Source organism: Xiphias gladius, chromosome 7 (genome assembly GCF_016859285.1).
Source record: "Xiphias gladius isolate SHS-SW01 ecotype Sanya breed wild chromosome 7, ASM1685928v1, whole genome shotgun sequence".
Classification (NCBI taxonomy): Eukaryota; Metazoa; Chordata; class Actinopteri; order Istiophoriformes; family Xiphiidae; genus Xiphias; species Xiphias gladius.
Window position 1 is genome coordinate 12,928,023 of NC_053406.1, and position 12,047 is coordinate 12,940,069.

General features: G+C 42.6%; 1 protein-coding gene across 1 annotated transcript in view; it reads right to left on the reverse strand.

Moving 5' to 3' along the window:
- gucy1a2 (guanylate cyclase 1, soluble, alpha 2) overlaps positions 1 to 5,567 on the reverse strand; it is a 41,951-nt gene extending 36,384 nt beyond the window's left edge. Inside the window, exon 1 of the mRNA XM_040131576.1 lies at positions 5,247 to 5,567. Within this exon, the coding sequence (XP_039987510.1) occupies positions 5,247 to 5,567 (321 nt within the window). The remainder of the gene's footprint in view (positions 1 to 5,246) is intronic.
- Between the last annotated feature and the right edge of the window lie 6,480 nt (positions 5,568 to 12,047).

A 12,047-nucleotide genomic window follows, 5' to 3' on the forward strand; every position in this document is an offset into this window, starting at 1 on the left:
TGTGTGTGCAGTCAGGGAGCAAATCTAAATGTTTTAAAGCTACAGCGAGCCACACGTCAACTTAGCAACAACAGGAGCAAGATTGGCCCTTTATTCAAGCAGCTGGGTAGACCTGATGGCTAAAAAATACCCAGTGGGCCATATTTTCTCAGACTGTTTGTGAGAAAGACCATGCTTTTACTCCCTGTCACCTCTCTATTCCCCACTTACACATTTGCGTGAATGTCTACAGTATACGTGTGTGTGTGCGTGTGTAATAACAGACATTGTGTTCTCTCTTGACAGTCCCCTCTATCTGTGTCCTTGATTCAGCTACTCATTTACCACAGAACATGCACATTACAGTGTGTGCACTGCAAGATTCTACAACATGACCAAACACACAGGCACAAATTGTTATCAGCCAAACACACAGGCACGCTTGTGCGAACATACTGTACACGTAGTGCATCATCATTAGTCTGCATTGTTACAATCGCTGGCATGTTTACTGTACACTCAACTCCATACCCCGTCACACAATTAATCTCACTCAGTCACTCACATAAACGTGCTTAGATGGTAGGATTGGGTTAGCAGCTAGTAGACCAATCGGGATCGTCATGTTGTTGGGATAAGTTGTTAAAACACACAACATCTACTCTGAGAGCAACAGAATCATGGAGAATCGTCAAAATTATAATACATGTGTTGTATTTAACTGAATGAAGGTGTAAAAGACATTATCCTGTATTCATGGCAATGATGACAGTGTGTAGACTGGTGAAATGTGGTGGAGAAAAGATCTTGAAAAAAATTAAAATGAAAGAGTTTTCATTGGGGTATAAAACTCTCAAATGCTCTCTTTCTTTTCAGATACACACACTCCTCTTTTCCTTTATGTCTATCCTTTCTTTCTCTAGTTCCCATCGTCTTTATCCAAACCAGTCTGTCTCTTTTGTTTGCTCTGTTTCTTTACTTTGGGAGGGGAGCTGAATCTCACCAATACTCACTCCATTCCTCTTGCTCTGTTGCTCTGCTTTCGCTCCATGTGAGGCTCAGTTATACTTTTCTCTGCTTTCGGTGAATCTGCCTTTCCTGTCAGTCTGTGTGACTGATTGCCTCCAGCGCACGCACACACACACACACACACACACACTGCAGTGGACCAGCTTTTCCTTTCCTCCTCTTATTGCATCCTCCTCCTTCAAATTTCCATTAGCATGAACTGGTGTGGTCTATGGTCACAGAGCAGTAGGTACTGGTGCTTCAGCACAGTTGGAAAGCTGCCACCACTACTAAAGAAAATAGAAACACGTACACCAGATGAGACCCCAAGATAAATCCCAGCATGAGACGCACCAGGCCTCTCTTTCATTGGGCAGGCAAGTAACAAAGCAATTACAAAGAAAACCATTTCGTTGCCATCTGCTTCATATCAGGATTTTTGAAGTTGTCTCTCAGCATCGTTCAGCAATTAATGTGACTATGAAGCACGGTAACACAACACAATAAGAAGGAAAACATGGGAGTTGAAGTGAAGGCTTTAGCAGATTAGGGAAAGCCTTGTGCTATGGCTAAGCACAAACCCATTAGCTGTGTACATCATAGTCTACTGTAGTCTAGCAGAGTTAGCGACTCACGTAATGTTTTTCATTAGCTGCACTGATGATGCTATAGAGATGCTATAGTGAAGTTGGTTTGAAGGGGAAGTTCTTATTGTAGCTCTATTTTTTGCAATCACAGGCAAAAAGAAATCATTTTTTTCTATTGATTGTTTGAGTAAGAGTTTGTCCTTCACATGGCAACATGATTCCAAAATCTATGCTCCTATTTTGTTTACATGATTTTTTTTTAGAACGGAAAATGGCCAGTGGAGTTATGAGTGAATGTTCTTCTCTGGTGGGAATTAAATCACTGGAGGGTGTGGAGATCAACATGTTCCCTCCCCAATTTAAGAAATTAGACCAATTTGTGCAAAGTATACAAACAATAGAGACATGCAGATCACAACAAACAGCCGACTTCAACTGGTAAACTCATACTAAGCAGAGTGGAAAATTTCCATTAAAAACCGCCAGCATGTGTACAGATGCAGCACATTGACCAAACTGTGTATCCGGCTCAAAGCGAGGTAGATCTCCCCCTTAATAAAACTGTTTTCTGATGGGGAAGAGGAAACCACAGATTTAGGATGTGGATTTACCAGAATACGCACATTAGCACACTCACACACTTGGCTCATACTTTTCATATTTGTGGCCAACACTCGAGGCCTTTTGATCAGCGGCATGGGTCACTAAGTTAATGGCCACCTTCCATGTGTATACAAATAACTGAGAGAGGGAGAGAGAAAATTAATCTTTGCACACATGTAAGTAGGAGCGCGTGTGTGTGTGTGTGTGTGTGTGTGTGTGTGTGTGTGTGTGTGTGTGTGTGTGTGTGTGTGTGTGTGTGTTGTTGCTTCTGGGTCAGTGTGGTCGGGTTGAAGACAACCGCAGAGAGCATGCTCTGTTCTCTCTGTCATGGTCCATTGCAGTCAACAACAGACACGGCCACTGCACGCAGCCACTGTGTGTGTGTGTGTGTGTGTGTGTGTGTGTGTGTGTGTGTGTGTGTGTGTGTGTGTGTGTGTAAGAGAACAAAAAGGAAAATAAACAGTGTGTTATGTTATAAGTGAGCGAGTGAGTGGTTGAGTGGTTGAATGAGTGAGTGAGTGAGTGAGTTTTCCCTCCCCCCTATTTTTTCACCAATCTATTAAAGATCAGGGCCAGTAAGAGCTGCAGCTCAGAGCTGAAGTTGTCTCTTACTGGCCCTCTCCAATATACACTAACTTCAGATTTTTAGCTGTGCTGTTGAATTTCATTCTTTTGCGAGTTTGTGCCTGGGCAGCAAAAAGACTCTCCTATTTCGATTTCTCTGCAAAATCTGTTTCTCCCAGGAATGGGACCACAGGTTCTGAGCATTTGCAGTTTAGAGAAACCTATTCCCAAATCCTCCTGTAGTCTAATGAAAACAATGCAGTACTCTTATTATGTGGGGAACCAACGTAAATAAACCTGGAACATATGTGAGATCAAAACCCTTGGTGGAGTTTAAGTGAGTCCGAGAGTTTAGTATTTCAAGGCACAAACTGTGCCTGACTAGGATAAGCTGAGACACGTGTCATTCAAGCAAGCAATACCCCAAAACATTCTTCCTTTAATCCTTAATATGTCAACGATGGTGAAATCAAAACAAAGATACAAATTAGATGTGAATTAGGCAATATTTTTTTATATCAACATCAAATAAATGACTCACAGTAGTGTAAACTAATTGCTAGTACTGCTGGTACCACTGAGAATCAACACCGTACTTTACACTTCCAGCCCTTGTTACGCTTATCTGGACTGACAAAAACTAAAACAGTGCCACCTCATATTAAACCATGGCCGACCTATCACAGCTGACTCTACTTTATAATATGCCACATGCCCAGTATGAAACTGCAGTCAGCGCAGGTTTACAAGTGACTGGTTAAGAGCATTAAGCAAGCCAGTGAACGAGAGATTCTTTTTCAGGAGGACACACCAGCCCTGTAGCAGAACATCTTTAAATATTGCTCTTATATCATGCAGGTTGCCAGCAAGACAATTACACTGAGATGCTCACGTTGCTCTGTTTGTGTTAGATGTGCAAGTCAGCAGTTGTTAGCTAAAATGTTAACCATAAAACGTTGTCAAGTAAAATGTTCAATGTAGCGAGTGTGTTCTAGAGACACCTAGTGGTTAAAAATAGAATCCAGTAGCTTTAACTGTTTCAACTCTGTTTATCCTTGGTACAAGAGACCAAACTTTCCATATTTGACTTCTTTATATTATGTGCCAGAAACAAGTTTGGACTAAAGTAGGTCAGTCCTTTTTAGCCCCTGTCACATCTTCGGTATCTTTGGTAGTATGAAGCAGTCACATAATGTCAGGGTTAGAAAACTATTAGTTTGCTCCGTCTGTAGATTTACATCACATCATTTTTGAAGTTGGATTTTCTAATTTAAAGCGAGCGAAGTGCAACATTTCCTGATGCAGCTTCACATTTTTCAGTTTACACTGCAATGGAATGTGAGGACAGGCTATCCGATATGTCTGACACGCTATTATTTACTTCATAAAAAGGAAAATAGAATATACTATTAATTATTAAGAAATAGTGACGGTCAGAAGGCGTGTACAGTTTTACAATAAGTGCTAATTAATCACTTGACTATGTAGCTGCTTTAAGATTATGATTTGATTGAACCATGTGAAAGTTAAAGTCCTCTCTCATGTGCCTTTTCTGCTTTGTCCACATCTTGAACATCTGTCTATCTGTCTACTTCTAAGTATATTTTATTGTTGAGCAGCTACATAGCAGGGGCCACATTATGGGAGACGCAATAGCAGATGCCCTAATCACACGCCATCTATCACAATTGCGCTCCGTTCTAATAGCTGCTTTATTACATTACAGCCTGTAATACAACTGAGACACGGACAGAACCGAGACACACAAACACAGAAGCAGGCTCATTTGTCACACTCCTCACATCATTACATATACACAGACATGGCACGGGCATCTCTCTCTCTCTCTCTCTTCCTCACAACAACATATTTATTATATAATCTGCCAGATGATTCAGGCTATCAGAGGTGAAGGATGAAAAGACGTCTGTTTTTTTTGTTTTTGTTTTTTCCATAGACAGCACAGCACACATCATATCATGATATGAGAAAAGGCATTGTCTGGGATTTTGAAGAGCCACACTGTGGTGGACCAGTTTGAATGCTGTCTTTTCCCATGGTATTAAATGCTGTGTTCCTTCTGAACTCTGGAGACAGCTTCAGCCTCTGGCTGTTTGGTCATGATATTGATTTACTGACTGTTTACTGTGAGTATCCTCTAAAGACCAGAAGTCATCGATTTGGTCACAAATGCCCAGCCCTAATTGTACAGAGTACGACAAACAACCTAGACCTAAAACATTTTTAACAGATTTTAGAAGAATGCTCTTCAACTTTTTGGAAAGAATGTATATTTAGTTAGGTTAGAAGGAATAGGGTATTAACCTGAATTTCACTATTCGGCAGCCGAACTGTGGCTAAGTCCCTATTGAATATTACAGTAGTTATGTAGGAGACATGGTGCCTTCTTGAATATGGCACTACAACTTTCTATAGGAATAGGCCTATTTCATGATATTTCGTGCAAGGCACAGTCGAGCTCTTCAGACTGAGCTGGAGGCCTACCGTGGGTGAGGTCAGCCGTCTCAGGCTCTCCCCCAGCGAGTCCAGGTTCACCCGTCTCCTCCTGGTGGCCCTCTTGTGGGGTCCACCGGTTCCTTGCTGCTCCTCGCCCGCCGGGCACGCCGACCTCTCGGCGAGGCTGCGGCCGTTCCAGAGCACCGCTCTGTGGGAGGAGGGGAAAGCGGAGAAGGGGCAGCCTCGGCTCTCCTCCGCCGGCTCGAAACCACCGTCCCCTCCGTCTCCCCCGGGGCTTTCGAGCCCGCAGTCCGAGCCCACCGAGCTGCTGAACGACTCGGAGGAGATCTTGCGCGACGACGAGGACATGGTGATGGTGAGGAAGAGGAGGAGGAGGAGGATGGTGATGATGACAGTGGTGGTGTTGAGGACGACGATGATGATGATGATAATGATGATGATGGTGATGATGATGATGATGATGCTACAGCCGGTTCCGTACCACGTCCACCTCTACGCCGGGGAGTCATCAGATTGTGAAGGGGGGGTCGGTGGAGGGTTGGGTGGGGGGTTGGTTGATTGGGACAAGGTCTGTCTATATGATTATGTATGCATATGAGTTGTGTGTGTGTGTACGCGCTCTTGCGCGTGCGATGATGTCCCGGTCTGTCTGTGTCTATGGTTGCATATGAGACGCGTCCGTCTGAGTGTGCGGCTCAGCAGCAGCCTATTCGGGGGGTCGACCGAGAACTAGAGCACTAGCGGCACGCAAACATTTATGTAAGGGGGAGGAGGAGGTGGTGGTGGTGCTGCTGGTGGTGGTGGTGGGGGTATCGCCTCTTAAGAACCGTCAGCCTTTAACCCCCCCCCCCCAGAAAAAAAATCCGACCTGCTCCCTGGGAGGCCCAACACTCTCCAAAAGGATGCTTCGAAAAAATAGATGTATTTATAAAAAGTATTTTAAAGCAGACGCTGCTTTAAGTGGCGAAATTGCAAAACAGAAAAATGACAGAGGTCGCCGAAACCGGCGTTGGTCCACCACATGCTAATTCTTCCTCTCGCAAGTTGTGAGTTGTGGCATCCGAAGACAGCGGCGTCTCCCCTTCTTTTCCCCACTTTTGCCGGAGAGAAATCCCCGAAGTCGCGGCAGATGCGTCCGCCTCCGTCTCTGCTCCGTCCCTTCTCCTCCTCGGAGTCGTCCTCCGCGACGGCGGTTCTCCCGTCTGTCCGCCAGCCGACCGTCCTCTCATCATCCGCCCATCCTCGGCTCAGATTCCCCCGCCGCGGGCCACCCGGCTTCTGTCGTCTCGTCCCTTTCGGTCGTGGCTCGGAGTTGCGCTGGCCGAAGAGGGGGGCTCCAGTGGAGGTGCTCGACGTGGGGGGACGGGGGAGAGAGAGAGAGCGAGAGAGAGAGAGCGCGCGCGGTCAGCCGACAGCAGCACGCACCGGTGATGTGCTCTGCGGAGGAGAGTGGTCTGCAGAGCTCGCGCACCAGCGCGCCGGGCTCCCTTGTAGTTGGACAATAAACCAATCAGAGGATAGATAGATAGATAGATAGAGCGCATTCAGAGAGTATTCAGACCTCCTCGCTTTTTTCACATTTCGTTATGTTGCAGCCTCATGCTGAAATTCCCCCCCTCACCTGTCTACACTCAATACCCCATAACGTAAAAGCAAAAATAACAATTTAGGATTTTTTTTTGTTTGTTTGGTTGTTTTTTTTTGCAAATTTATTAAAAAGAAAAAACGGAAATCTCACAGTTACATAGGTATTTAGACCCTTTACTTTGACTTAAAATTTAGATCAGGTGCCTCTTTGACACGTTTATACACCTTGTCTGGAGGCCTCCACCCAAATTACGGCTGCATTTAAGGTTCCCAAGACCACAGTTGCCTCCATAATTCCTCACTGGAAGAAGTATGGAACAACCGATGAAAACCTGGTCAAGAACACTCAGGACCTATGACTTGGCCAAATGGCCAACCTCAAACAGGACAATGACCCCAGGGACAGCTCATCCAGAGCCCTGACTTGAACCCAATCGAACATCTCTGGAGAGACCTGAAAATGGGTTTCCCACCGACGGTCCCCATCCAATCTGACAGAGCTTGAGAGGATCTGCAGAGAAGAATAGCAGAAAAATCCCCAAATCCAGGGGTGCAATGCTTGTAATGTCATACCCAAGAAGACTCGAAGTTGTAATCACTGCCAGAGGTGCTTCAACTAAGTACTGAGTAAATGGTCTGAATACTTATGTCAATGTGATATTTCAGTTTTTCCTTTTTAATAATTTAGCAAGAAATTCTAAAATTCTGTGTCTGCTTTGTCATTATGGGTTATTGAGTGTAGATTAATAAACGATGTTAGCATAAGGCCGCAACATCACAAAATGTGAAAAAATGTGAAAGTGTCTGAATACTTTCTGGATGCACTGTAGGTCGATAACAATCAAGCCTCTGGGTTTTTATATGATTTTCTAAAATTTTTTCTATCAATTATTTTTTTCTAATTTATTTTAGCCTTGTTGTTAACAATTTTATTTTCCTGAAATTATATCTTCCTTTGATGGTCTAAATGCAAAACTGTTCCTCAGGTTCTTAATTTCCTAGCCACGACACTGAAGATACAATCTCAGCGTCCTCACGGTCGTCCTCCCCCCAGGGGTCGCCAAAAGACTCACATTCACTGCATGTCAGCCTTGTCTGTGGGGGTACATCAGGTCTGTTTCAAAAACGTAATTCAAAATAAAACAAAACAAATAACAGTTGTTTGGTAAAACATTGAGTAAATATTCATTTTTATTTCCACATAGTGTCATTTACAGTTTCCTATATTAGTGACACCTTTGCGGGCGACATACAGGCGATTGTTCCTCAATTAACTAACTGGAAATGGCAATCAGGGAACATCAGATAGTAATCAAACAGTCATGGCCAATAAGCCAAGTTCATGGCAATGTGCCAGATGTTTCAACATGGGTATACAAGGACAAATATGGCTCCACATGCAGATAATGGAGCTGGCAGCAGTGGTACACGCTTGTTGCCTCCCATCAGAGAGCAGGACGATGCTCTTGTCTGGCACTAATCACAGCCATGACCTTGACCCTGATTGGCAGAGCATGTCTGTTCATTAAGGGCCCCTAAGGCACAAGCAGAGAGGCACCGAAACAGACATGATGCATCATCTAAGTGCAGGCATGTGTGCGCACGCACACACACACACACACACACACACACACACACACACACACACACACACACATCACAGTTTAATTTCCTGGAGGTACCTACTAATTCGTTTGACTTTCTAGAGCAGCATGACCCCAATACATTGCACAGAATTTTGCTCCTTTTCTCTCTCTAACACACACCCACACACTCTCTTTTTCTCTCACACAGGTGCCCGCACTAACACAAAACACACACTAACACACACTCTAACACGCGGTCTCCATCTCTCTTTCCTTATCTGGTTACTTGCTCCGAGCAATCAGTCTGCCATCCATCAGTAATAATGTGGGCATTTAATAAAGACAACACTACAGTGGAATAAATAATGTTCCAGAGAAGATAAGGCCACTAGCCGAGGGACTGCCTTGAGCTGGCAGCCTGCCATCTATAGCTGAGTGCAGACAGGGCAATAGCTCAGCAACCGTGATACCGGGGAATTAGAACAGATAGGATGGGTACTTCACTGGTGTATCAGGCTAATCTCACGGGTACATCTGACATGGATGACGCCGAATGTATATTATTATCACAAATTAACATTATCATGGAAATAAAATGTGGTCCTATCCTACCCTCAGTCTCAGTGGCACTGCCCCTAAGATTTGAAATGAATCGATGGAGCCACCGTGTAGTGGTAACCCTACTGTAATCCTTCACGTAACTTAGGTTATATTATTATAATTACAACGATTCATACTTCCTAACTATGAGAGTCAGAAAGTTACAAATGTCTATTTATTATTAGTTAAATGAAACTTTTCCCCACGGTAGCATCCCATCTGTAAAATGTTGCACATTGCCAACCTTGGATTTCACAACATAGGAAGGCATCATGCTTTGACTGCTCTAAAACATTAATGTGAATGGAAATACGCAATAATGTGTACTGAGGAGTTGAAGATTTTTCTCTTATGCTGAATGGTTTGAAATAGTAATTCATGTAAAACCAAAATAAACAAGACATTCTAAGTCACAAGTTCACTTTAAGCGAGAGGCATTATTAATTTAGAGTACATTTTCAAATATCAGGCAATATATTGTACAGTACTGCAGTAAATAGGCCCATAAAAAGTAAGTACATGAGAAGGGGATATAACTAGCATATTTTGCAGACAGATTTACAGTGTAATTTCAGGTAAAACAGTGCATATTTACTTGGAGTCTGAAAGCCTGGAACACACATACACACGGAAACACACAGATATTTCAAATAAATGCATGCAAAAAAAGGGGCAAAACCTTATATAGACGAAACCATCCAGAAACAGACACTCACACCGAGCAGAGTTTACGCCGTCAGAATCTGAAATACGTGTAGTTGTGGAATGCAGGAAGATAAGAGGTTCAGCCCGGTGAAACGAACCAGCGAGTCAAAACCAGATGCCTTCCCCCAGAGATAAGCAGACAGTCGTACAGACACACTCTAACAGAAGACACAATTGTACATTCATCCATGTGCCTGGCACACCCCACACAGAGACATACACAATTTGAGCATTTCGTTGCTTCTATTTCTCCTGTGTGTGCGCCAGTGTCTTAGCAGGAATGTGTGCTTTGCTTTTGTGACACAGAAGACATTGTATTATTGCCTCATCTTGCTGTCAAATATATTTCCTGCTTGCTGTGAATGAATGAATGAAACAAAGCTACAGAGGAGGAAGCAGGATTGGGGGGGGGGGGTTGCCAAATAACACTAGAAAGGATGTGTGTGTGAGAGAGAGAGAGAGAGAGAGTGTGAGTGAGTGAGAGAGATAGATAGAGAGAGAGAGGGAGAGAGAGAGAGACTGGGAAAGAGAAATGGCTTTCTCGGTCATAAATCTGCCCTCAGCCAATCTAATTGGCCATAACCATACATCACTCCACGCCACTCTGCTGCTATTAACCATGAACCTGGGCCTCTCTGTCACTTGCACAATATAAATGACCTACTGTACTGTCCCAAGGGATGGTTTCTAAAGATCAAACAGGGTTAAAGAGGAACAAATTGCATGTTGTGGTGTTACACTGAGAACCGCATTACAGATTCAGCTGAATTTCCTAAAATTGATCACATTACGATGTGACCTTTGAATACACATTTTGATTGTTTGAATTTTTTTCACGTTGTGTCATATTCAAGCGGTGGGCAACAGAGGTGGCTGACAAATTGAATTACTGCTGGCTTGCAGAACTTTACACTGAAACAGGTCTTTAAAAGGTGATGTTATAATTATGATAAATAATAACAATGCACAACGCTTCCTCCTCAGGAAAATACATTTTCTCTTTGTCCCTGTGTCTTTGCTGACAGGGAGTTTACCTTCAGCAAATGCTCTTGTTCAGTGTGTTTTAAGGTAAGTGCAAGCTGAGGAGTGGGGTGCTCTCAAGTGAAGTGAAACAGCTTTTGGCAAATGGCACTATTACATTTTGACCAATCCATCTAAAGTGATGGGGTTTATTTTCCCACTTAAACAGATCCTCCTCATCCTGCCTACAGTGAAATCAAATCGTAGAAATTATTTAAAAGTTATGTATAGTTTAAACGTTATATCTACATCAACTCCATCTGTCGCTCTTTTGCAGAAGTGTAACTTTGTGGTTGAGCGAACTTATCATGCATGCGAGCATACTGGAAAATATTTATTCAGATATCTCTGTTTGATCCTAATTTTATCCATAGATTCATCTAACTCTGAATTATAGCATTCAGTAGTCAAGTACATTGCTACTAAATACACTGAACCAGGAGTCAACATAGTAGTGTAGTAGTAGTGACACTGGATAGTCAACTGTAAAAAGTGATTACATTTCATTTTATTAAGAGCTGGAATATTGTTGTTTGATTAAGAACAAATGATCAGAAAATAACCTCAAAGCTCGTTTAAAATGGCCTTGCTTTTAACATATCTTCTTTGGACCGTGGATTTGGACATTTGGTCCCTTCTCTATTTGTACTCTTACACCTCCTGTTATTGCCTTTCATCCATACATTTTTATTTTTATTTCACCTCTTCCTATCACTGTGCTTGTTGTTTCCTGTGGGCTAATTAATATAAAATATGAACTACCAATGTAATTTCATATTTGTACATAGTTATACTGTATATTTACATACATTTTTATTAAAAATCAACTGTCAAAAATCATTACTGTTTAGGTGTGTTAATTCACCGACTTGTTGCCATGAGTAGTTTTTATGCTTGAAATTTCTGTCCCACTCAACCGGAAATCATGTTAACCGGGAAGGTACTTTAAATCAGTTTTTTTCCCCCAAATCTCTTCAGTCTAAATACAATGTTTTGGTATATTTGAAGATACTTATAGTAACTGGATTGTTTAAAAGTACAATTTAGACCATTGTTTAATAATTGCTTTAATGCCAGCTTTATTCCAAAAGAGCATTTTCTTTGACAGTTTGGTCACCATGGGGTTTGCTGGGTGACGCAGTTTTAAAAGTGAAAGATGACACAGGGTGATGATGATTTTCAGTCTGTGAAAGTTAGAAATATTTTCCCATTTATATTCAAATCTCAAGGGACAGAAAGAAATGAAATTGCCCTGATAGGGGGTTTGGAATGTACCAGGAAGAATGATTATAGATTCATTTGATCCTACATCAACAACTTACTGACTACA